Source organism: Falco biarmicus, chromosome 6, assembly GCF_023638135.1.
Source record: "Falco biarmicus isolate bFalBia1 chromosome 6, bFalBia1.pri, whole genome shotgun sequence".
Classification (NCBI taxonomy): Eukaryota; Metazoa; Chordata; class Aves; order Falconiformes; family Falconidae; genus Falco; species Falco biarmicus.
In genome coordinates this window covers 25,357,925-25,385,775 of record NC_079293.1, presented here as the reverse complement: position 1 = coordinate 25,385,775, position 27,851 = coordinate 25,357,925, and the positions used below count along the sequence as shown (strand labels likewise).

General features: G+C 38.1%; 1 protein-coding gene across 4 annotated transcripts in view; it reads right to left on the bottom strand.

Annotated features, from left to right (window-relative positions):
• The window catches only part of TRAPPC12 (trafficking protein particle complex subunit 12), a 61,772-nt gene that overhangs the window by 19,175 nt on the left and 14,746 nt on the right, over positions 1-27,851 (bottom strand). For all 4 annotated transcript variants that reach the window (XM_056343125.1, XM_056343126.1, XM_056343128.1 and 1 more), the window contains exons 4-7: positions 26,642-26,755; positions 25,640-25,778; positions 9,828-9,940; positions 2,984-3,056 (exon numbers count right to left, since the gene is read on the bottom strand). In XM_056343125.1, the coding sequence (XP_056199100.1) occupies positions 2,984-3,056; positions 9,828-9,940; positions 25,640-25,778; positions 26,642-26,755 (439 nt within the window). The remainder of the gene's footprint in view (positions 1-2,983; positions 3,057-9,827; positions 9,941-25,639; positions 25,779-26,641; positions 26,756-27,851) is intronic.

Below are 27,851 nucleotides of genomic sequence, written 5' to 3'. Positions count from 1 at the left end.
CACTGTAATGATTTGAAAGGGGGGGAGGAAAAGGAGAAGAGGCTATTCCAGAGACTGTGATAACTGAGACCACTCATTTGTATCAATAATGTAGTCTCTGATGAAAGAATGGCAGGTCACATAAATAATTCTTTCAGCACACATAAATGCCATTACAAACCAGAAGAGAGCTTAGTGAAATGTCTACTCCCCTCCCTAAAAAGAAAAGCACTCCTTCAATCCTCTCCAACAAAAAACAAACAAACAAAATAACCCCCAACCCATTTCCCAAATTATCACTGTCAAAAGAGGGGCATAAGGTGGGGCCCAAGTCTGAATACAGCATTTCACCCACCCAAATCGTTCATTACTCCTAGCTTTTGTTTTAGAAATTCACCCCAACCACACATCACTACTGCTATTAATGGAGAGGATGCTGTAAACCATGAGCAAATATTTTACAATATACTTCTGGGTTTTTTTTCTCCTTACAAGTGTCTGTAAAACCTCAACATAATTAAATAACTCTCCTTTGTTATTTCACTTCTGTTAATCTCTCCTTTTTGCATGCCTTCACAGTTTGGTAACCACATTCAGCCTTTTAGGACTTAGGTAACAACAAATTATATGCCGATTCCCGCAGTGGAGACATCTAGGTATCCTGTTAACAACCGAACAGCACCAGCTACGGTTCTCAGAAAGGACTGCAAAATAGACAGACTGGATGTCTTTAGTCTGTGCTATAAACTGAGCAGGAACCTGGTCTGGAAATTCTGTAGTGCTGTGGGATGAGGCTTCTTAGCACTGGCAGAAGAGGGTTAAAGAAAACCTGCAAAGCAGTAAACAAAATTGAAACCCAAACAGCAGATCATTGTATACTACTGTGATGCCTGAAACCCACTCTGCAGGTCCATGCAGCCAGGCTTTCACTCTAAGCATTCGTTTTTCCTTCTTATTTATCAAGGACTCTATACTCCACACTGCCATTCATTTCAATAGGAGCTCTGTGCACTAAAAAGTTGCAAAATTGGCATCTTACAGAATGCATTACCAGGCAGGTGGTGCAATGCTAACTCTCTCTGCCTGTTGAAAAACTGGCAAATGAGGTACTCGGTTCCAGACTAGAGATGTACATGGTAAATTGACTGGTGTGGCACCTCCATACACCAACAATAACGAAATTACAGGCTAAGCATAATCCTTATAATGAATTAAGGCTGTCTTCACATAAAGTTAATAAGGGTTGCTTCAGCTAGTCTCACATGAAAAACCCCAAACCTATTATCTGCCTCCTGGAGCTCCAAATGCAGCAAAGAAACGTACGGGGAACAGACCTGGCTGACCTCCACAGACAATAGCAGTCAACAGCCTCCGCAAAGGTCCCATGGGCTTTTTGGCAGTCTTAAACCTACAGGCAGCTGCACAGTAGACATACAAAGACGTTTCCAAATTTCAGCAGCCTTGTCCCTTGGTAACTACTAGCTGCTGCTTTCCTAACTATGACTCCTCCTGGGCTCATCTCAGCTCTAAAGCAGCAGCAGAGAGGAAAAACCAAGGAGCCAGAAAGTCATGAGTGAGGCAGACAGCAGGACACAGGACTATGACACTGCTAGGAAAAAGTCCTTGTACCTTAAAGGGGGATCAGTGTCTTAGTTTTAAAGGGCTAAAAAGAAAAAGAATGTGGGGATAAATAAGGAAAAAAATGGCAACAGAAAGAGGATAACAGGGAAAAGTAAGTAGGAGAACAGAAGGAAGAATAGTAGATGCAAGGAGAGAAGAACAGAAACTCCTGGATCTCTGTGGATAAATCTTCAATATTAGATTCTCTTCTTCCTAACCCTTTTGAGAAGAGTAGGAAGTGTATTCATTTGACTATATTTGCAAATGCCTTTATGAAATATGCTGCTCCCATGTGCATTCACTTTTTCAGGACATATCTAGATGGTGTATGAAGTCAAGTAAATAACACATTAAGGCTGCTTTTACGTCCAGTCGATTTGAAGACCAGGCAGAAGAGTTCAGACAGCTCTGCACCCTTCCATACAGCCACTGTTTTAGGGAGATGTTTATACTAATTTTTTAACTCCGCTAACAACTCTGCTTGACCTCTTCCTGTCTCAGAGGCAGACTTTTACTTCCCACAGACTGTAGGTGAATGTAATCCTAGAAAGAAGATGGTAAGACTCCTTAGACTGTTAGCTGAAGCTGAACGGTTTTCTTGGCTTGGTGTTTTCAACTTGCTAAGCACCATGAGTCATTCATATAATCCGTAACAATCCCTAAAATGTCACCTCTTGTCCAATTCTTAAGTGTACTCAAATTACTTCATTAGTATAAATTCTTTTAGGAAAAAAAAAGATGCTTGGACAACTAATTTGTCCTGATGACCCTTCTTTAGGCAGTAATGTGTCCTACACTATTGAAGCTAAACAACTAAGATAGAAGGAACTGGGAAACAAACATAATTGTAAATAAAATAAACAAAATTATGATGCAGATATCATCTAAATCTTATTCCTAAAAGTTACTTAGTTATTTCAGGAGTCTAAGTACCATGCAGCTACGCTGAGACTCAGCCACCTATGTAGCAGCATCCTAGGCCACTACAGCCCTTGTATAATGGCAGTTCGATCTAAAAAAATATGGTGGATTTCAGACATGAGGATCAAGAGAAGCCAGTCTGCCAAGGCTTAAGATGAAACATCTATCTAGCTGTGACAGCAATGCACTTATATATTAATCAATAAAGGACAGCAGCCATGTTCTTTATTTCTTCTAAGTAGGAAAAAAGAATTTAGTACATCAGTTTGATCAAGGGCAAAACTGTGAAATTAATTCCAGCAAATAAAGTACTAGGTGTATCATTTCAGAGGCTGAGTAGGCTATGAGATTACAAGAATACTGTTTTAACAACTCTAGGGCAGTCTTGTGAAAACTTCTGGCATACTTAGGCAAGTGATAAAAACACACCGCCTGTGAAAAAAATGTTTTAAAGAATACCTACCTTGTCTGTTCTCCTGTGTAATGTTAGTCATGCTTCCATCTTCAGCTAAGCCTTGTTCCAAATTTTCTAGTATCTGTAGTAAATTTTTGAAGTAACCAACATGAGTTTAAACAGCACTATATATTTAATGCAAATTATCTACAATTGACATTCCATAGGTAAACCAATTCAGGCAGGAATGCCCCACCTAGGTACAGTTCAAAACTACTGATTATTACCATAGCTAGATCAACTGCACAAAGTCAGAAAGACATTGTATGGTAGAAGATTATTAAGAGTTCAGGTTTCTGATACCTACAGACCACGAAATGTCAACACACTAGGGACATATTTTGTTAAGCAAAACATGAAATGCTTCACCAGAGAATTAATATTAATGACCACAGAGCCAGTCAAACTGATTTTTCATAGAAAGCCACTGCCTCTTGACTCCCCCACCCTAAGTATGGGCTCCGCTTTCATCCTTTTGTCCTTTATGAAGTAGTCCTTTTAGTTCTTCCTGCAATTTCCTTCTCAAAGTTTGGGTTTTATTGCTTCTTTTTATTTATTATAGATTTTAAATCATGTAAATGGTTGAGTGAATGAAACATTTGTTGTTTTATTGGAAGAATGAAAACGTAAACCTAATGAAGCTTCTGTCTTAAGCACTTTTAAAATATGTATGTAAGGTTCCGTTTGAAATGCATGTCAACTTTCTCTTTTCTAATCCCATTATGGTTCCTCCAAATTTGTTTTCCGATTCCCACAGATCACCCCATTTCTCCTGTTATAGATGCATAACTTTGGTTGTAGAACAATGCTTGAGATTTCCTTCAAAAAACTATTAATAAAGCCCACTTGCTGTATGTAATCAGCCGCTGTGGTTAGCCTACTGGGGAAATACAAGCGTTGCCTCTTGCGGGGACTGAGTGCACTGCTGAACACACAGCTCCAAGTTTCCGTCAGTATAAGAATCCTACACCAGCAAAGCATTCCAATTGTGCTCAATGCTTTCTCAGCAAACACTTGAAAACAACACAGGAAATCCTCCAAAGCAAAGACAGGTAGATTTAATCTGGCCTCAGACAGCATGTTGGTGTCTTCTACAGTCAATGAAGTGAAATTGGTACTTCCAGGAGGCCAGTTCATGCCACCTGTTTTAGACATCTTGAGGTGGAAGGAACTGCCCTGTGAGACACCAAGCTCTTTTCAGAGTAGATTGAAAGCTTGAAGTTAGATGCCATAAATTTAGCTGCAAAAGAACCGAAGAGCAAGGAGAGACACACAATGAAATGACAGCAGTTACCACATGCCAGCTGAGCCAGGGTAATTTTCCTGATAAAATTGCTAGCCCGTGACAAATATAAAGTAATATGATTTAGTGTAAACCTCGTTCACAGAGGGCTAGGCTAAGTTGCCTTACCTCAGATTCTGAGAGGCTATAATCATACGCCAGTAGATACTGCAGCTTAGTTGATAGGTGCCAATTTATGAGATGGCAGTGGCACACCTGCAAGACTGCATCTCACTCCCACTTTCAAAAGCAGTGTAGCCACTTAGAAATCGCTTAGAAACCAAAGCACCACATTTCAGTGTTAAATGCCTAGCGTATAATGAGGCACCTTGTCAGAGAAAAAAAATTCTTCTCTCACACAAACCAAAACCACCTTACTGTTTTCTGTCCAGTCTAAACCCATGATTTTTCTCTTTCCCTGGAAAATATCTAGTGATCATTTCTCATTCACAATAAGGCTCTAAGTTCTTACTCTTGAAATGGTCTAAACATAACCAGGTATCTTCATCAATGAGACATGATGTCCTATTTAAAAATACAACAGGTTTCTCTGAAAACATGGTCAATAACATCACGAAAAAAGAAAAAAAATTAGATATTAGCATACAAATAGAGTATTACATTAACTATTCTGTGACATTACTTGGGGATATCTAGCCATCACCTCAAGCTCAACATAATTAAAGCAGAACTCTGTGCTGATTTAAGGCTAATTGTTTTATTCCCTAGGTTTATCTCCTTTTGCCCTTCTTAAGTATAAGAATATCATCTGCAGTTCTTCAGTATTTGGTCATGTCTGCAGTTTTCCAAGAATTGTTTAATAGTAACATTAATGATTCAGGTAGTTCCTCAGTGTAAGCTATCTGGGTTAGTTGACATGAAATGTTTAATTTTAGCAAATCCCCTCAGCCCACTTCTCTACAGATGGTAAACTGCTTATTCTAGCAATATCACATGGGATAGCTCTAAACATCCTTGTTTCTATTATAAAGAGAAATACGATTGAACACTTCTGCCATTTACTTAAAACACCGGTTTTACACATGACCCATGATTTTTCTTGCTTTGAATATTTATAAATGCAGTTTCACTGGCTAATATTGCTTCAGAGCCTTCTGTTTCACTCTTTATCAATTGCCTGTATACTGTAATTACTAACCTATGCACATGACCACTTGCATTCCTAGTTTCTTACACATCCCTTTTTAATATTTTATTTCTTCTTCCACAGCTTTTCACCAGCATTGGCTTCTTACTCAAAATAAACTTTTTTTTGGTGATTCTGTAATTGTGGCTTTTTAGGTACTCGGTCTGGTGCAGGATCATCATCATTTCTGCAAATTCATCAAACAAGGCGTCAAGACGAATACCCTCTAGACTGAAGTAACATTTGAGAAACAGAATATTTATGTGACCCTAGTAACTGAGCCAGAACTGGAAGTTGAATGAAAATGAAAATAAAACCAAATCTAACCAAACCTAACCAAAAAAAAGAGACAAAAGTTCATCACTTTGGAAGTAAAACAGAAGACCAGGAGATACGAAGAATGTGTATGGGAAGGGCCAGGGAGGAACGTAACTACTCATGAAGGAGAGTGATGGAACTCAGAGGGAGCGGCTGATGGACAAATGGCATGAAGTATTTTTGAAAAGTTGTGCAGAGCTAACAAACACTTTTGCAGAGGCTTTTTTAGGAAGCAAGACTGTTAACCCACTTGCTACTGCTCCACCCACCTGGTAGAAGAGCCCAGAACAGCTCTGCCATTTGAGGGATTAGGGTTAAAAAGTGAAATAGGCTGTGCTATGAGATGTGTGCATTGCCAGAAGCTCTCTGTCAGTCAGCTAGGATACTTATGCACAAACAAGGGAGGAGTTTAGATTAAGCCTGACTGTCATTCTTTTCACATTTTGGTCTCCAGGTAAGCATTTATTAGCATGTCCTCAGCGTTACTAGCACTAAAGTGATCATGTCTGTGTTTTTAAATGAATGCTTGAAAAGAGCAAACCCTTTTGTGATTTAAATGACTATTGTTACTGCTTAGCTATTTCTTGGCAACGATTTATTTCAAGGTGGACTTACTAGGGCAACAACTCACTTAGGCAATTCATGTTGGGAAGACCAGCAATAACAGAGACAGTAACAATTTCAGTGGATTCCTCCAGCAGGGTATAATACCCATTTGGCATTACAGATTATTTCTTTCCCAAAAGCTGTTCCTATAGACAGAGATGTAAAATACCCAACCACATCTTGATTACAAATATGCAGGAATACTGGAAAATGTTAAAATGTTATTGCCTCTACAGAGAAAATGAAAACTGTATTTTTGCACTCAACCTCCAATCCTGCTTCAGGTACCAGAAATATGTAAGCAGATGGGGCCTGAAGAGACCGAGTTACCAAAACAGTGACAAAATAAACATGGTTAGAACTTTAAGTCAAATGGCTAATTCAAAGTTGAAAAGTGTCTGCAGAATGCGTACAACAAAAAGCAAGAGGGAATTTAGCAGGTTAAAAGGAAGTATGAGATAGGAAAAAAAAACCCCACCAGAATAACATTAAGGAAGAGAAACAAAACAGAAAGACAAATTTTCTTATGATAAGAATGCATTAGCATTAGCCTGGAACAGCCTCCCAGGGGATGTGGCCTCAGCTCCATAGGTTCACTCATTAAAAACTAGAAAACAACCTTGCACTGCAGAGAGACAGACTAGGTGAGCTAATAGGTCTTTTCTCTCTTCTAGCTTCTATGACTCCAAGATCATCTCATTTACATAATGACTATTCGTATGCCCTTCTGTAAATATGGATGACCAAAGATTATTTTTCCACTTTTTAAAACAGGGAAGTAAAACACTAGAGGGTTTTGGCTGAAAGCTCCCCAATTAATTCTGTTATAACCCAAACGGTTCCCAAGAGTCATATACAAATATTAAGACTAATGAGTGTACATCCTTTATATTATTTTCTTGGCTATGCCATGGGTTTTTAAAAGTGTTATGAACTTTATTCTTGTACATTCCAGGTGAGATAGAGAGTATTACACTAACAGCATTTTATACAAAAATCAAAACATGTATTCAAACAATGGTTTTTGTCAGCCAACCCTGACTTCAAATGGTTAAGTTATCACCAATTTAAAACTGTCTTTCAAAAACATATTTATCTTTACAAGCTGCTCTTTTTCACACTCTTGTTTCTATAGTTGTCTTTGAATTTCTCCAAAAGACAAGGTATTTAATTGAATGCAAATAAATGAAGTAATCTGCAATGAGGTGTCTAGAATAACGGATCAGAAATATTCCCTTGAGAAGGACGGTATGTTTTACTTGTTGGTTTGTAGTTTTCTGTGTACTCTAAAAAGGAGCATCCATCAGCACAGACAATGGCTTGTCCTGGCTATGGTATCCTGGCTCTAATGGAAGCTTTCAGAAGCAAAGGGAGATCGTTCTCTTTCTGACTGCAGCTGAACACACTAACCTGGGAGAAACTTTGCAAACTCAGGCACAGGAAGGCAGAGAAAAGAGATGGCAATCCACGAACCAACAGCAAGTGAGAACAGGGGACTCCTCTGAAAAGCTAGTGGAAGATGTGCAGCCAGCCACAAAGCAGCTTTCCCCAAGGGGAAGATCATACAGAATTTGTAGCGACCTAGGCTATGAGCAATTGATGGAGTAAGAACATGAGTAAACGAACCTGTTCTTCAAGAACTTAGCGGGCAGGCAGACATGAATATATTAATTTTTAAATCTCCTTTATTTCTATTTCATGTTCTCCAGCACACCCAGTTTCTCTTATTTAAACAAATAATCAGCCTAGCTCACGTTCAAACAAAATCTTCTATTATAGTTTAAAAGCTTTCTTGGCAGACTCTATATGCTCTAAGGATACGCACTTCATGGAAAAGAGAGCAGACAGAGCTACCTCAAGGTTGTAGGTGAGTTAAAGGTCTTGTATTAAAGACCTTGTAAAGAAGGGGCGGGGGGAGTAAATTTCCTCTTCTTTCAGTCCTCTATTGACCAATAACTCTAATCTGTGGAGAACCATAGCTGATCACACTATAACTGAGATTATGGCCATTTCAATAAAGTTAGCCAGATGGCTGATGAATGCCCTGCTCAGAAGTCACTTCCTCATTCAAATTCATACAATTTTCTCTCTCCATTACAGGATAAAGGATCTTAGAAACGAGTTAAGTTCACGGAATCTAGCGGCACCTTCATGACTAAGGGGAGACGATGCAGCACTTAATACCAGATCACATAAGAACAAGGTATGAAACAGATGATCTGCTGCAGACCAGGGCAGGCAAATACCAGTAGAAGTACTGTGAAATCCTGCAACAGAGGAGTATGGCAGTTCCTGGAAGAAAAAGATTATTTCCAATTGAGGATGACTGCTCATAAAGGACAAGGCTGGAGAGAACAGCCTGCCAGTAATATTATTAGATGACATGATCATGAACAGGTGACATCATTTGTGAGGTGCTAAAAAGCAGCACTTCTTGGCCAAACTAAGTATGTCTCTCAACTGTTTGGAAACAGTGTCCAATTCTTTCCAACTCCATAACAAATGCCACATTCATCTCTTATTACCTAACTCTTTCACCTTTTTCCATCATAATACAAATAACTAGGTTTTTTTACTTTAAACATTTGGTTGTTTACTGTTACTGTGCTAGAAGCAAGCTGATTTTATATAGGTAAGGTCATTACAGCTATACAATTGGCAATTATCAAATCCCTTCAGTTATCCAAGTTATTTTCAGGAGTAAATAGGAAACTTCTAAGGAATACTGAAAATAAAAATTAATCACATATATTTATCCTATATAGGCTTTGAACTTTGAAATGTCACAGATAAAACAACAATGCTGTATTTCTTCATAATCACTGTTGCATTAGACTACTTGGGAAAGATTTCTGTAAAAAACATTTGAGGATGAATGCTTAACAGTTAGGGTGTTGGGTTTAGTGGATAAGGTTAGTGCTCACAACACCATCACTCCAATTTCAGCACTGACAAATCCCATCTTGTAATTCTGGCCATGATTTTGTATTATAGCACTTGACAAAAGAAAACAAAACCCCCAAAACAGACTCAGCAGGTTGTATTTATATTCGCAAATGACTGTTGTTCCCAAACTGAGCTCTTCAAATTATTTCTGAAGGATCAAGAGCATCAACAACTATGTTCTGAGCTAGCTGGACACAGCTGAGTGAGGGAAGAAAGCTCACCTACTTGCCCTCAAAACACATCTGCTTACTGTCCTTAGTGTCCCCTGGCAAATGCACGAAAGTGAGAGAACTAGACTGTCCACCGTTCTACTCATTTTATCAGAGCTACCACAGAGGAGAAGAGAAACGGATAAAACTTAAAATGGAAGAGGTGCTTAATTATTTCTATTAGTGAGTTCTTTATTTGTATCAAGATCGAGTAAAAAATATAATCATTGAAACAATGTTTATTGTTTATTTTATTTTTCATATCATTATCATATTGTTATTATAGGATAATACAATGTATTTCTTAAAACATTAAGAAACGTTAGTGCATAGAGAAGCTGTTACCTTGGCGCAGATCATCTTCATACTATGCAGTCTGTCAAGTGATTCCTGAGGATTACCTAGGTACTGAGGAAGTTCGGCGTATAAAATCCGCATGGAAAAAGGAACCATAGAACCTAGAAACATAATTAATTGTATTAGATGTGTTTGCGATAATGATCAGTTTGTGATTTGCCTACATTACACAAGGTATTTCTCACTAGAGTGCATGACACAAAGTCCATTTTATGTTACTATCTATTTCTTCTCCTGAGGAAACGTGTGAAAGATGAGAAAACGGCAAACTACTCAGCTAAAACACATTGCAAAATGTTTTAAAAAGATAAACACATATGGAACCATAACCTGGAAGGCACGAAAAAAGTGCACCTTACTCAAATTTTCAAAAACAATTTGTGCATGGAAGTACAATGTTTCACTGAAGATTTTAATAAACTAATTAAAATGAAGGATTGAAAAAATGGTATTTACTGAAGTTGCAGCTACAAGACTGTTCCTAATGTTTCGTAACTATGCATATTTTACAATCAGTGCAGATAAAATAACATGAAACTATTGGCCTTAAAAGTATGCTTGTGAAAAAGTTGTATGACCAGGGCATGCAAAACCACTTCTCTGTAATTCTTTTCCAAATAAAGCTGATATGAAGGGCCCCTACATTACCAAAAAGTAAGAAAAGAAACCAAACTGAGTCAAAAGGAGTAAAAAATAAAAAACAGCATAATGAAAAACAAAAGTAATAATACTTACAAATAAGACACATTAAACCTAAAAATATATCAATTCCTCCGGGAAATTAAAGTATATTACAAAATGTTTTGTTTCTTTTTTCTGTTAATATCTATAGGTTTGTGTAAAGGTCTGAGTCCATTATGCTGAGCACAGACCATTCCCATTGCTCTAAAGATGACACTTGGTCCAAGTTTTACTTCATTAATGCCAGATCTCCCACAGAAGAGTTACTAAATAAGACTATTCCATGAGACTGACTCTTCATAAAGATGGTGTATTTTGTGTATTTTCTGGTTTATTAAAAACATCAAAGAACAGAGGAAGAAATTTAAGCAGTATTTGTGGAGAAAAAAGCCTTCCTTTTCACATTAGTTTACTATTATTATTATTGTTGTTGTTGTTGCTACCTTATTTACCAAAGACCCAAACCTCTAACTTTACAAGCATCCTGGCTGACTTCAAGGGCAGATTCAGGAGCTTTAGGGAAGCCCAACGTCTGCAACATCTTGCTTTCAGATAACTGCATATCCTGATACACAGACAATAATACTGAACATAAACTAAATGCTACTATTAAAAACAAATCAGAGCTAGCATAATGGGAAACAGGCCTTGCAAAATACTGTGCTACAGTTCCAGTATTTTAATATAATATATTTGCTTACTTTAGATATATTTTAAGGGGATTTCCTGCTCAAGTCACCTCTTGCCTCATCTTTTCTCAAAAAATAGGACTCGGGAGCTTTTCAGAAAGATTTTTGCACCTGTTGTATGTCAAAAAGGTAAATGCTATATACAATGAGTCACTGCCTCTAGACATTTTTTTAAAGGTTGACAAAATTTTAATCACAAAATTCACTAATTATGACCTTCAGAGTAACCCACTTACATTTACATAAATTCTCTTTTGCTGATGCTAACTATTCCCTATGGAATGCTGTGTTCCCGTAATGGATGTACATGAGTTTCATGCATCATCATATGTGGAATAAAGATTAAGAAAACAAAAATGCCTTTGAAATTCTATTAAGTGTAAAAGGTTATTCAACCAGTAACAAAAGATGTGAAATACTTTATGTATATATCCTGACTAGTACCTAGCACGAGGCAAGTGAAGATACACAAAGCGTGGGGGGTGAACAATAACGCAAAAGCAGGCAAAAATAATTTAGTCATAAATTCTGTGCCAGAGCACCACAGAAAAATTGCTTTGTAGACACTGCAAACTTAAGAACTGCACCGCAAACTTCTGAAGCAAATGTGACCTACAAGTGGCTTCATCTCTACCACCCCTCTGGTGACCAAGTTCTAACCCCACCATCCAACAGCACTCCTGCCAAAAAAAGGAGTGCCTAAAACCAGCTAGTTTGGTACTGTTCTTTCAGAGAAAGTAGTTGTCCTGGTTCTGAATGGGATAGAATCAATTTTCTTCTTAGCAGCTGGTACAGTGCTGCACTTTGAATTCAGCATGAAAATAATGTTGATAACACATTGATGTTTTAGCTGTTGCTAAGCAGTGCTTACTCTAAATCAAGGACTTTTCAGTTCCCCATGCTCCGAGCAGACGCACAAGAAGCAGGGAGAAAGAAGAGCCAGGACAGCTGACCCGAACTAGCCAAAGGGATATTCCATCATTCTCAGTATATAAACTGGGGGAAGTTGGCTGGGGCTGGCTGATTGCTGGTCAGGGACTGACTGGGTCAGTGGGTGGTGAGCAGCTGTGTTGCACATCACTTTGCTTTTTTCCCCTTGGGTTTTATTCCTCTCTCCCTCTCTTCATTACAATTATTATTATTATTATTACTTTATTTCAATTACTAAAATGTTCTCATCTCAACCTAGAGGTTTTACCTTTTTCCGATTCTCCTCCCCATCCTACCAGGGTGGGATCAAGCAAGCAGCTGCATGGCACTTAGTTACTGGCTGGGTTAAACCATGAGTCTTAATTCACTACTAATACACAAACTATGCACCTACTACTGCGCTCAACAGGATTTCTGAGGCAAAGGTAAAAAAGGGAAAAGTCCTGATCATCAGTAAAGCTTTGGGAAAATCTCAGATACAAAATGAAAGGAATCTAAAGTTTTCACAACATTTTTCGTTAATGACTGTGTTCTAGCATTTTCAACTCTGAACGAGTTTGTATCATTACATTCTCTTGTCAAATGCAGCAAAAGGTCAACTCAATAAATACTTATACAGAAAATCTGAAATGGTAACAGAACAGCTCAACATACAGATAGATGGGTAGTTAATGGAGTGCAGTGGAAATGTTTCACATTATCAATTTTTATAGAATGTATATAATTTTTTGTAAAACTTTTTAGGATTGCATACTTGGTAAAGTATTGATCTTACATATTGGTGAGTGAAGCCACACTATTATGATTCATGCAAGGGGAAGGAATAACCCATTACCAATCTACATTATCAGAAGTGGTGTCAGAGTATGTCAGAATGATGAATGCGACTCCAGGCCAACTGAGACTCCATAAGAATCTGATTTATTTCCTATCACAACTAAGGACTCAGCAGTAATAGGCATTCAAAACTATATTACTTCAAAATGTACTTTATTAATGTATTATTTCTCAACCACTTAGTACTTCGTTCATAGCATGTGACCAAAAAGCATTCCAGTGGGATCCTTAGTAGGTACATCAAGGGTGATGACAGATCTCTCAAACAAAATCAGAAGGAAGCTGGCCCATGGTACAGTCAGTGTAATGACTTTTCAAACCATGATGTATATTACTATTTCACACAGGAGCTAAAACTCTATCATCTCTTTCTTCTCTTTCTTTTTGAAACTCCTGACATAACTAGTACCCTGCAAGAAATTTTACTGTAAGCACCCAGCAAACTCATCCAGTGAATTTCTATTACTTACTGCTTATTAAACAGACTGCGAACTTCATTTAAAATCTGAGAAACACCAACTGTTTCTGCCTTCTTCCTCAGCTTACTTGTAATCCTTCTAAATAGCAGACTTAATTTTTATTTTTTTTCAGACAGACAAAACTGTATGTATGCTCTCACATAAGCGTGTTAACTGGGGAAAACAGAAAAGAAATAAGCTTTTACCACTGGTAAGGTTATCTTACCACTCCATGTAAACAGTACTTTGTAACTTCAAGTCAAATCAGACAAGCAAATTGCTCATGATAAAACCCACAGCATTTATGCAAGCCACTCATTCACATGTATTCTGTAAATACTCATGTTTATAAAAAAGAGACTCGAAGATTTCTAGTTAAGTACATTTCCAAGATGTGTTCCTGTCCCCAGGTAAGCTTCTTTTTAGTTAAATGATATGAGGTATAAATAATATATCTAATTCAGTTCCTACATTGATAAACTCTTTTTCTGGTTTAAAAAAATGACCATAAATTTACTTTAGATTTAGTAAAGCTTTCTATTAGTTCAGCTTATATAAAGTGCTAATACAACTTATACACACTTCTCAGGAAGAAACACATGGCAGTAGAAAATGCATGTGAAGATATTTAATTGCCAAAATAACCCTTTAACTACTGGTTAACAGTTGTGTAAAAACTGACACTACCACCTCCACTGAGTCCTCTATTACTGCATTGTCACCAGCATCCAAAATCTTTAATTTTCTCCACCTAAGAAAATGGAACCTTTGAACTCTGAACTTGTCTGAAACAAAAATATCAGGAAAGAGCCTGAAAGAAGCAACAAGTTACTAAAAATCCTTTCACAGGGTGGATGGTTATGAACCTTTGTTCTCACAGGACTCAGCAAGGTGACCTGTGTGCATACCATGGTGGAAGAGAACATTGTGAGCATAATGGGTTTGAAACACAGCCCAGCAGAGCTCCATGGAGCGAACGGGAGATGAAAAAGGCAAAGGCAGTCTGTCATATGAGTCCCATGAACCTTCATCAAAGCCACATCAGAGCAAAAAAATAAAGAGAATCACAGAAAGTGATGTCATGGAATAGTTAATTCTGAGCTAAGAATTTTGGTCTAAACAACAGCCTGTGGATTTGCTGTTCTATGACATCACCATATCATGTTGCATCGAAGGCTTGTAATCCAGCCTTTTTCTGCTGAAAAAACAACAGTGCAGAGAAGTTAATTCCTGTTGCTCAAAAATACATGACAGAAAAAGAAACTGCACACAAATCTACAAAAACACAGCTTCCACTCTATCTTGCAAGACACGGAAGTTTAGCTTTCTGATAAGTATTCCTTAATATTTTAATATGAAGCTGGTGACAAATAAAAAGGAGTGAAGAGTTAAAAAAGGCATGTCAGATTTTAGAAAATACTGGAATTTTCATTTTACATTGTCTAGGTTAGCAAGAAAGCAGTTGGGAAGAGGTAAATTATATTTGTTGATGACACTAGCCGATCAATACTAATAGAGTTATGAAGCTCTGAAAGGCAGGTTGTAGAATTCAGAATAAAAAATTTTATTAAAAAACAGATTGACAGCAGGGAAAAAAACCCCTATACCTTCCTCAATAAAAACAGTTACATTACGGGGAAAAAAAACCCCAAGAAAGTAAGATTGACTACATTAATACTATAACTGTAACAGAAATACATGTGCTTGTTAGATTAAGAATATTATATTGTCTGAAAGGTTTCACCTACTTGTTTACTGTTAGGCCACATATTTAAGGCACACATGTAACACATTTCTTTTTAATAGGTTCCTATACAAGTAGGCATTTTTATTCCTGTGAAATCCCACTAGGAATAATTTTATATAAACACTGGATTTTGACATGCGCTGCCTTTTGACAAAACTATTTGGAATCAAACCCATATCCTCTATTGTATTTCACTCACTACTGAATTTAACAAGGCAACAGGTCAAGGAATATTCAAAACAAGCCAGCACATCCTGTAATTAAAATGTTTACTTAAAAGCACAGGAGAACGGATTTTGCTCTCCATGGTTCAGATTTCTAAAGAAGTAATGCCCTCTTACACAGCAAAACCATGTCAACTAAGCTTAGATGATTTCAACAAAAGGCGATACCCTACAATTACTACTATGTATTGAAATTTAATTTTTAAGTCTTATTCTAGCTTGATGATTTACAGTTGACCTCTGCTGCTTCTTTTTAGAGGCTTCATAATTTATCTATAAAAACTTCATAATGGAAAAATGGTTTAATTTTAAGACTATTCTTTTCAGAGCTATCACTTTTAAATACAGTGAGGGAATTTTTTCAAAGAGTATGTTTTTTGATTGTCACTTTGGGATGAACTAATCTTATTCATGTATATATTATCAGCATACAAAAGGCAAAACAAAAAAGTGAAAAAAGGCCTGCTGAAAGGAAAATGGATACTCCAAAAGCATGGTAACAGATGGAATAAATAGTAAGATCAGGTAGAATTTTCCAAGACCACAGATTTCCATTTCTATTTCTTTATGAACAGCTGCACATTTTCATAAATGTCATAACATAAACATCACCTCATGTCAATCAAATTCAAACTGCAGCCCTCATCTGCAGCCCTTTTAGATCAGTAAAAAGAGGATTCCAATGGCTAGCCATTTTATCTTTGGATTTTCTTATTGCAAAATCAGTAAGCAGAAATGCTTTCTCATCTGCCTTCTACAGCTTATTCAACAAATCTTAAATACCAAAAAACATCAGTACGGCAAATTAGAAATTACTGAAAGTATAAAGTGGGATCTTCTAACAGTAAAAAAAAAAACAAACCAACCAAACAAACAAAAAAACCAACAAAGAAACAAGCCCTTCCTTCATTGGGTAAAAGGGAAATACTGAAAATCCAGTTTCAGAAAGATACTCTGCTTCACACATACCTATACACAGAGATGCATATCCTTTCATTTATATGGACACACACTCTTTTACATACTTCTAATCCAGCATATTTGAATAAATTATAAGGAGATTTTTAGGAATAATGATGTTGTAACTTTGAATCATAGTCTCACTGACTGTCAATTAAAAGTACACTTAAAAAGTTTCCAAGCTTTTGTTTATTACTTTCATTCAGGAGACACTGAAGAAGAGGTAGGAAACTAAATGTTTGTAACCACTGAAAAAAAATGTTGAAAATTTTATCTGAAATTGCATGTTTCCATCCTCCTTACAATTTAATTGGACATGACTTAAGAATATTCTTAATTAAGATCTGGTTTGGAAAGGTTTCAAAAATACTTTTTCAATAAGTTATTTGCACTGAAGCAAGGAAAACATAAAAACATAAAAGAAAAGAATGCAGAAAAACCTTGCAACAATTTCCCTACCACAAAGAGATCACTGTAAATCTTACTGATAACTGTAGTACGGCAGAATTTAGAAATTAGTTACTCATTCACTTTTAAGAAATACTATATAAAGCTGGTACTGTTTACATTGAGACTACACAGCCTTGGGAAAGAAAGCACAATTAAATATTTTAGCAGCACTCTACCCCCGGAAAAGTATACATACATTTCTTAACTAAAATATCTGTATTACTTCAGAAAAAATGTATATGCATGTCTGACTGTTCTGAATAGCCAGCTGGAGCCACAACACTTGAGTGATATCCATTCAAGTCGTACTAGCTGATTTCATAGGTAGAAGGTATCTCTGAAGCAACAGAAGAACAAATAGTGAATGTAAGAGTCAACAGAGATGTACACAGTACTGAAATAAAATAACTGGAAAACCAGTTTCTTTAGAGGCTTTAGTATGTTTGTTACTGTCAACATGAGCTTGCACGAAGAACTCTTCTGAGCACCTGCCAAGACTGAAGCAGTCTGACATGAGAGTATAAGTTCAGGCACAGCAGCTGAGAAAGCCAGTACCACATGTAACAATGACTGGAATCTTTTTTATCTTCTGTTTTCCTGCAAAATTTATTAATAGATAAGAGTACTATACACACTACAATTTCATTAGTTTGTGCATTTCTTCTTTTATCTCTTGTTTTTACCTTGATTAATAACTTCTGCCTCCCCACGCACCACAATTATTTTTCTTTTTTCCCCCCACACCACTTCCCAATCTGCTACAGTTCTCCCACTAACCAAAAGCTGATGAGGATGGAAAAAAAAAAAGGGGGGGGTATTTATAGCATCATCTAAAATTGTGCTGAGGAAAAAGGAAAGGAATCTTCAGCAAGGCTGCCTGCTACTAGCACGGCCAAGTCAGAGAGAAGAAAGGAAGACAATAAACTCAATGTCGCCAAACGTCACTGTTGAGGCATCACTATGTTTACTGGGAAAGCACATAGAGGATAATTTCCCCAATCCACGCCTGTCCTTCCTTATGGCACAGGCCGACACTCAGAAGCAGGACCAAGCTTAAGAGAGCAGTAGATCTTGGAACTGTACATAGTCCTCCCTACTGCACAACAGTCCAGATGTCTGTAAAATGCCTCTTCCAGGTATTAGAGAAAAATTATGGATGAGTACACAGTGTCTCTGCATCAACGGACATATGACAAATTTTCTATTACATCTTTTGCTACTTTATAAGCTTATTAAATGTAATAATAATATTATTGATTTATTACATTTAACCTTAGACATCAGCACTGAAAAGTGGTTTACAACATGGATTGGAATGACAGTTCTAGACCATGTATGATAGGATTCCTTTATGGTGATCTGAATTTCAAAACAGAATAAAAGAAACCAATCAAGAGCACTGCTTGAGTAAATAAGGACACATAAAAATGAACCCTCAGTATTTTTTGTATCAATTCCTTCATTTATTTCTGTTAAAACTTCAACTATAGCGGGTATTAGTGAAGTCATAAAAGCAGTATACACCTAATGAAATATGCTAAAATAATAGTTGTGATGTCTAGACTCATACTACTTTGAGAGAAATATATGTATTTTTTATATATATAAAATTACATAAAATATATGTGTTTTTTTTAACTGTCACTCTCCATCTGAAAGCATTGGCCTATTGCAGCACATACTAGTGTATCCCTACGGTTGCAGCACAGCCACATGTACAAAAATCCTTGTGCTAGAATTAGTAACAGAGTTCATGAGAAGGTGTGCAGTACGAGATCAGTTTCTAGAGCACAAATAACTAAATACTTAGCAGTACGTTCCTTATTTAGGCACTTTCCACCAGACAACAGGAGACAGACCTTCTCTAACATGAAATCAAACAGACCCAACTTTGCTAGGAAGTAAAGAAAGGGGACGTCACTGGCAACTCCGCTCCAAGAGGAACAGAGGGCCCAATATGCTGAGCGGCCCCAACCCACAGGGAAGGCTGCTGCCTCCTGGGGCTCGGGTAAGGGATGTCACTAGAGATCTCCCCTGCCTGGTACAGCCCTCTGATCACCATCCATTACTGGTCTTCCAAGTGGGCAATGATGAAATCCACATGACAAGAAATCTGAGGGCACTCAAGAGACCTCAGAGGCTTGGGGCAACTGGTTAAGGGATCAGGAGCACACGCAGAAGTTTTCTTCTGTCCTGCCAGTTGCAGGGAACGACAGGACGCTTACTCAGAAAGTCACACAGATCAGTATCTGGCTCCAGGTCTGGTGTCAATGGCTAAATTTAGTTTTTCTTGATCACAGTTCAATTTACAAGGCAGCAAGCCTGCTGGCTACAGATGGGGTTCACCTGTGCCAAAGGTGGGAAAAGGATCCTAGGCCAGGGGTTAGCAGTGCTCATCGAGAGAGCTTTAAACGAGATCCAAAGGGGAAAGAGAATAAACCCAAGCTTGTTAGAGATGAGCCTTGGGGGCAGCATGCCAGGGTTGGAGGAGAGATCAACAGCACAGCTGAGGTGTGTCTTGCCAGTGCCCAAAGCGCAGGCAACAAACGGGAGGAGCTGGAAGCCATCATGCAGCAGGAAGACTATGGCATGAATGCTATCACGGAAATGGTGGGATAATTCGTATGACTGAAGTGCTGCAACGGATGGCTACAAACCCTTCCGAAGAGATAGGCTACGAAGGAGAGGTGGTGGGGTAACCCTTAACGTCAGGGAGTGTTTTGACTGCCTAGAGCTGAATGATGGTGACAACAGGGTTGAGTGTTTATGGGTAAGAATCAGCGGGAGGGCCAACAAGGCAGATATCCTGGTGGAAGTCTGTTATAGACAGCCCAAACAGGATGAAGAGACAGATGAAATATTCTACAGGCAACTTGGAGGAGTCACAAGATCGGAGTCATAAGATCACTAGCCATTCTCTTGCGAGGGACTTCAACTTAGCAGATGTCTGCTGGAAACAGAACACAGCAGAGAGGAAACAGTGTAGGAGGTTCCTGCAGTGTGTGGAAGACAACTTGCTGACACAGCTGGTCAGTGAGGCAGCCAGAGGAGATGCCCCACTGGACCTGCTGTTTACAAACTGGGAAGGACTGGTAGGTGATGTGGTGGTCAGAGGCAGTCTCCGGCACAACAATCATCAGATGACAGAGTTTTTAATTCTCAGAGAAGTAAGGAAGGGGGTCAGCAGAACCACTGCCTTGGACTTCCAGAGGGCCGACTTTGGCCTGTTTAAGAGCCTGGTTGACAAAGTCCACTGGGAGACAGTCCTGAAGGGCCAAGGGGTCCAGGAAGGCTGGACATTCTTCAGGAAGGAAATCTTAAAGGCGCAGCAGCAGGCTGTCCACGCATGCCAAAAGACGAGCTGATGGGGAAGCAGACTGGCTTGGCTGAGCAGAGAGCTTTGGCTGGAGCTCAGGGGAAAAAGCAGAGTTTACCAGCTTTGGAAGAAGGGGCAGGCAACTCTGTAAGGATGTCACGAGGTTATGCAGGGTGAAGATTAGAGAGGCAAAAGCCCAGCTAGAACTCAGGCCACAAGGGATAAGGAAAAGGCTGAGGTACTCAATGCTTTCTTTGCCTCAGTCTTTAGTAGCCAGACCAGCTTCCCTCTGGGTACTCAGCCCCCTGAGCTGGAAGACGGGGATGAGGAGGAGCAGAACACAGTCCCCACAGTCCAGGAGGAAACTGTCAGTGACCTGCTGCTCCACTTGTCTATGGGGCCAGATGGGATCCACCCGAGGTTACTGAGGGAGCTGGTGGAGGAGCTCACCAAGACACTCCATCATTTATCAACAGATCTGGTAAACTGGGGAGGTCCCAGAAAACTGGAGGTTAGCCAACATGACACCCATCTACAAGACGGGCAGGAAGGTGGATCTGGGGAACTACAGGCCTGTCAGCCTGATCTCGGTGCCAGGGAAGGCAGATCATCCTGAGCACCATCACATGGCACATGCAGGACAGCAGGGGATCAGGCCCAGCCAGCATGGGTTTATGAAAGGCAGGTCCTGCTTGATGAACCTGATCTCCTTCTACGACAAGATGACCCACCTTGAGGATGAGAGAAAGGCTGTGGATGTTGTCTACCTGGACTCTAGTAAAGCCTTTGGCACCATCTCCCCCACCATTCTCCTGGGGAAACTGGCTGCTCATGGCTCAGACAGGTGTGCTCTATGCCAGGTTAAAAGCTGGCTGGATGGCTGAGCCCAAAGAGTGGTGGTGAATGGAGCTGGTCACACGTGGTGTTCCCCAGGGCTCAGTACTGGGGCCAGTGCTCTTTAAAATTCCTATCAACTATCTGGATGAGGGGATTGAGTGCACCCTCAGCAAGTTTGCAGATGACACCGACTGGGGTGGGAGTGTTGATCTGCTTGATGGCAGGAAGGCTCTGCAGAGGGGTCTGGACAGGATGGACCAATGGGCCGAGGCCAGTTGTATGAGGTTCAACAAGGAGAAGTGCCGGGTCCTGCCCCTGGGTCACAACAACCCCAGGCAATGCTACAGGCTTGGGGAAGAGCGGCTGGAAAGCTGCCTAGAAGAAAAGGACCTGGGGGTGCTGGCTGATGGCCGGCTGAACATGAGCCAGCGGTGTGCCCAGGTGGTCAAGAAGGCCAACAGCATCCTGGCTTGTATGCAAAAGTGTGCATTCAGCAGGACTAAGGAAGAGATCATCCCCCTTACTCAGCATTGGTGAGGCCGCATCTCAAATCATGTGTTCACAGTTTTGGGCCCCTCACTTCAAGAGATGTTGAGGTGCTGGAGTGTGTCCAGAGAAGGGCAACAAAGCTGGTGAAGGGACTAGAGTACATGAAGAGGCTGAGGGAACTGGGGTTTAGGCTGAAGAAAAAGAGCCTCAGGGGGGATCTTATTGCTCTCTACAACTACCTGACAGGAGGCTGTGGGCAGGTGGGGGTCGGTCTCTTCTCCCATGTAACAAGAGGCCGTTTCCTCTTGTCCTGTCACAAGTTATACCAGGGGAAGTTTAGATTGGATATGAGGAAAACATTTTTCACCAAAAGGGTGGTGAAGCATTCGAACAGGCTGCCCAGGGAGGTGGTGGAATCACCATCCTTGGAGGTATTTAGAAGACATGTAAGTGTGGTGCCTTGGGACATGGTTCAGTGATGGACTTGGCAGTCCTGGGTTAACGGTCAGATCGTATGATTTCAAAGGTCTTTTGCAAGCTAAATTATTCTATGAATACAGATGATGCTGTATCACCACAAGGAGAATGAAAAAGGGAAAGGGATAAAAACCACCCCTATACATATAAATTTCTGGTCAGGGGAATAAAAGTCCTATTTTTACTTGTGTACAGGCTTATTTTTTCCCCCTCTGTAATTCCAAATAAAATTATTTTGAATTATTATAGCTTTAGACCACTGATTTTGGTAGCATGAACTTTTCTGTAATTTACTGGTCTATTAACCAGAAACAAGACAAAATTATCATGATAACAATATCATAATCAAGTATCAGCATTTTAAAGCTCTATTTTAATTGTTGGCCCTCAATCTTTCAGAAACACACAGGCATTATTAATGGAAAGGATATCTCAGGTTAGTCAATTATCATATGCGAAATTTATGAAGTAGCATGAGGAACATAGAAACAAACACTATGAAGTGGGTCAGTCTGTAAACGTAAAGACAAAACCCTAAAAAAAAAAAAAAAAAAAAAAAAGGTAAAAGAGGTTCCTGACATCCATTAGTCATGAGAACAATGACAAAAATTCAGCTTTATATACCCCACACAGTACAATGGAGAGGAAGTAATCTGGAAGAGAGCTCCTGACCCAAGTACCTACCTATTACAAAACAAAAAAAATTTTACATATAATCAGACTGCAGACTTCTTGGCTTCTCTCCACAGATGAATTTAGAAGAAATACATTTATAACAGATTAAGATTTTACTAGAAAATGAGAATGGTTTGCTGTCTGCCCCATATCAAACAGGAATGATCAAAGAGTGACCTAATTTCACTGGCTGATACAAGGATGCCTGCAGATTCCACCTTCCCAGACGGTGCACACCTACAGGCAATAGAGATGACTGAAGAAATAGAGATTGTGGAGATCGGGAAAGGAAGACTTCAGAAAGATTAGACCTTGCAGCCATGATAAAGACAACAGTAATGGGATCCACGCACAGCATGGCTGCAAATGCCATACAAAATCTCAGGACAAAACTTATTAGTGGTGCTGCTGAAAAGGAAAGAGCTTTGGAAGAACTCCAGAGGAAAATTAAGAGGATACTGCCTGCCATGTTAAGCTAAACTAATGGAAAAACCATTGTCAAGTCCTCCTACATTTACTTGGAATTTCAATTCTTTGAGGTATATTTCTCAGAGATTAATGGATGAGGGACTATCCTCACTGCTATAAGAAGCTCAGGTATATAAACTTTCCTTACTTCAAGCACAGGAAACACAGAAAACTTTCTAATTTACTACATTTCTTATTATGACTACTTTGACTACAAAGAATTTATGCAAAATATTGTATGTGTTACAATTAATGTATACATTACTTATATTTATACTCTCATTTCTTAAATTGGTTTTTAAGTGCTTACTCCATTTATATACCATGAATCAAAATTAAAATGTTGAAGCAAACCTCTTCCTTTTATGCTTGTTACACCACAAAATGATATGTAAAATTACCAAACAGCAGTGGATTGTGGTTTCATACTAATACATTTCAACCAAAATACATGAATGATTAATATCTATTTTATTATTTAAATTAGATGGTTAATGATGCATGTATACTAAATTGCTTTATCCATAATCCAGCGCTGCGTAGTTTAATGTTAGCCAGAAGAGAACTGCTTGTTCTCTACTACTTCCCTGCAAACAGCATCTCTCTCTCTCTCTCCTCAAAACTACGTAAGGAAGGTTTGATAGCTGTTCCCACATCTTAATCACATTGTATTTATAAGAGGTATCTACAACCAGCCAGTGTGCTCCATCCAACCTTGATCTTACTTTCCTTACAGATGATCAGAATATGGTACTGGTTGGTAGGTTCAACTGTTAAAAATGAACTGAGGTGTATAATTATGAAATACGAGTATTTTCTTTCCTTATGCTCACCTTTTTACCATAGATACCCTCAATAATGTGTATGAAACAGCTGCAGTCATTCAGTGGTTACTGCAAAGATGGTTTGGATCCAAAGTTCAGTGACAGGATGGATGCCTGCAACAGCTGGCTGGAACTGTTGCTACCTGTATACTCTGGCACAAAGACTGAAATGTCTCAAATATTGACATGACCTGCAAGGATTCTTTTCTTAGGCAAAATAACTTATTTTTAATACCGATAAAGATGGGAAGCATACATACAGACTGGGGAAGACTACTTCTGTGCACCACTGCATCATATGCAAAGCCGCAAAATAAAAAACAGTTCAAAGAGTTGTCCAACCTGATGACCAGAACCTCTCTCACTTACAAATAACAGATCTCCTTCTCAGCAGACTGAATATATTCAAGGCAAACCAGGAAATTTTTACCTGTGATTGCCTGGAAAATGATGAGTAAGGTCAGAGGTACTTGTTCCAGGCAGTCCACACTGGCCTTGCTGGGCTACAAGCATAATTCAAGGACGATCCTTTGCATCACTGAATAAATCAAACAATCTTCTGCAAAAGATCCTGAACTTCCTTGACACCAACTTCCCTTCCTCAGCAACCTCAAAATTTCAGTATCTTTCTAGGCTACCCTACTGAGACTACCAGCATCTTATGTAACACGGACTACATTTTTTTTCAGAGGGGCGCTGCCTATTACCACTGTTACTTATAACCGTGCCATTATACATTGTGGTTCAAATATGACAGCCAACAAACAGCAAGATCATTTAACAGTGTACTTGCATCAGAGTTATTTATTGTTAAATAACAGATTTAGAAAAAATAAAAATTCAAAATAGCCTGAAGAGGAGTGAAATTGCTCTTAAAAATAGCAATTTTTCAAATCCAGGCTCCTGGAGTACTAGGATACCCTGGGTAGTGGAACTATTTGGTTAATCTATGGGCTACTGGGAGCAGTAGGAATCAGTGCATTTGTAACTTGAGATAAATCTCTTACAAATAATTGAGGCTGGTGGTGTCTTTTTTCCTCTTCAACAATGGGATACATTGTGAATTACTGATTTTTATTTAATTTCAATTACTTAGCAAATAATATTACATTTAACAGGTTTTTTTAATTAAGGAAATTATCAAATTGGCTCTAAATTTGGTTAATTTTTTTTTTAATCCTAGAAGCCAGGAAACCCAAGAAAATAAAACCTGCATTAGCATGTGTGCCAGGAACATGCGAGTGTTAAAAATAGCATAGTGGTTGATGGATAGATTTAAGAGGAAAAGCTTACAGATTTTGTTACCACAAACTCATCACCTTTCAGTCTATTTCTGCATAAAATGAACTATTAAAGTTTGGGGTTTTTTTTTACTTCAATACCCTAGAACTACTTTATTATATTTAATTGTTAAAAACATTCCTCTTTCAAATCAGTGCTATCTTTTCAAATCAGCATCATGAAATACATTGCCTATCTATATCACGATGGAATAGTCTTACCCCCTGTTACTACTTATTGCTACCTCCATAACGCAAATACTTTAACATAGTAGTCAATCATATTCTTCATGGGAAAAAGAAAATAAAAATGCAAAGTTCACCAGTGCTTTAGAATTGAAAAAAATAACCGAATCCATTATTTTGGATAAATTTTTTTGGTTACCTTTTTTTCAATGATGGTTATTTTTTATTATTTTGGTTAAACAGGCAAAAATTTTGTAAATCAAATATCGTACCTTTTCGTCCAGGGTATACATGAGGGTAATATTCGTAATAAAGATCAGGCTGGTCTAAATTTCCAAATGGTTCAAATTCCATTTCTGCATTTTGGAATAGATTCAGTTTTACCAGCAGTGCTAATCTCACAAACCACAGCTAAAAATTAACATATGCAAAAAAAAAGGAAAAGACAAGGAATGTTAGCAGCTTCAGTCACAAGCCACATTCAATTTCAGCTTTCTAAGTTTTTATGATAAAGTTGAGTGAAGAGTTTCTGTGTTACTTACTGATAAGAATCAGGATTTATGTTTACATGCTCTTTCACAAAATACTTTTCATAAGATCATTACAACAAAACACAGAGGACTGATGTTTTAATTGTTTGTAAAGGTACTGAGATTCTGAACATGAAGTTTAAAAACTGGCCTGCTTCAAAATTAGAACATCTCTCTTTAATTGAGTTAGCATGTAAGAATTATCAAACTGATTTTTACTTTTTTCCCCAATTTTATGCAATTCTTAAAATCTGTTACGATTTTGGTGAAATGCCATGAGCTTTATAGTTACTAGGGCCAGAAGCATACACTGTCATCTGGTCACATTTTATTCAGTAGAACACTTGTAATGTTTCATGAAACTTTATTAATTTGGGTTCTTATTTTCTTACCATGAAACATAGTTCTAACATCTGAAATCTTACTATAAAGTTCACCATTTAGATAGTGTCCATGAACTTTAGCACAGTGAGTCTTCCAAGACAGCAAAACATATTCCTTTTCACTAGTGTGATTACCTTTAAAAAAATACAATCAAGATAGAAAACAGTATTGTTTTAAATGAAAACCTAAGTAAAATTCTATTTTATATAAGTAAACAGAAAAAGTGACTTGCTACAATTCTTTAATAAGATCACTTTTTAGGCAACATAGGAAAAGAAGTTTGGCATGTTAAAAAAACATGCCACTGGGAATATTGTTGGAAAAAATGACAAGGGTGTATGTATCTTTCTTTAAACGTACCTGTAAAGAATCTGTTGTATGGCTAGTAGGTAGTCCACTTTTTTTATAGCCTTGACCATGTGCAGTTAGAAGCCGCCCACACAAGTCAACTGCTGCCCTCCAGTTTTTACTGCTCTGGGAAGAAGAAAAGAGTAAGTAGAAAAATCATAAAGTCTCTAAAATGCACAACTGCTTATTTTGCCTGAAGCAGCTACATATACCCATCAGTAATAATGACAAGGTCAGAGAGCTGGCCGATGAGCAGCAGAATGCCATTTGTCAAAGCTGCACGTTTAATTAGGCAAAAACTGAAATCAAGCATTACTATTACAAGATCACTAAAACAGATGAATATACAACACGATACAGTATTCTAAACTTCTAGCTATACTGGGTTTGCTAATATATTTGAACATACTAGAATATTCACAATTTTTTTTTCTCCTCAAAAGGGGAAAAACATTGCCAACCATATTTCAATAATCACATCCAAGTTACTCTACTGATACAAGTTACTCTACTGAAACAAGTATTTGCTTGTTCCTACCCCCCTGGCTTCAGTCTTTCAGATTATAACCCCTAGTGCAGTTCATTTAATAAAAACAGACTGCCCTAACAATGCCCAAAGCAGAGAATTCTTATCAATTAAGAAAAAAGGACAAGAAAAAATGCAATGCATAAAATGATAAATTCAGAATAATTGTTTCACCTATAAAAAGTAAACATCCGAATTTTCATCTCACAGCTAACTTCAAAATATTCTTAAATTTATTTTTTAGTCACAAAACAAACTAATTCCTAGTTAGACAAGTCAAACTGTCTTGTCACACTGTCATCCCATTAGTGTTTCTGCCTTGTATGTGCTAATGGAACCATTTAAACAGGTAACACTACCAAAAATTTAAAACACAGACTAATGCTTCACAGGTTTTAAGCCATCATACCTTTCTATCATACAGAAAGGTTTTTCAAGGAACATATATTCAGCAGGTTGGTATAAAACAAATACATCTTGTTCCTGAAAGTAATGTTTTTTCAATTGTTTCTTAAAACCATAAAAAAATAATGATAAATGTAACACAAAACTGTCATGCTGTCTGATGAAATGTAAAGGAATACAACATATTTACATTGGTGCTTGCCAGTGAAAAGGTACTGACCTTGAACTGGGATTTTATTAAATTCTCGCCAATGTTTAGAGTTTAGAAAACATGTCAATACAGGCAAACAG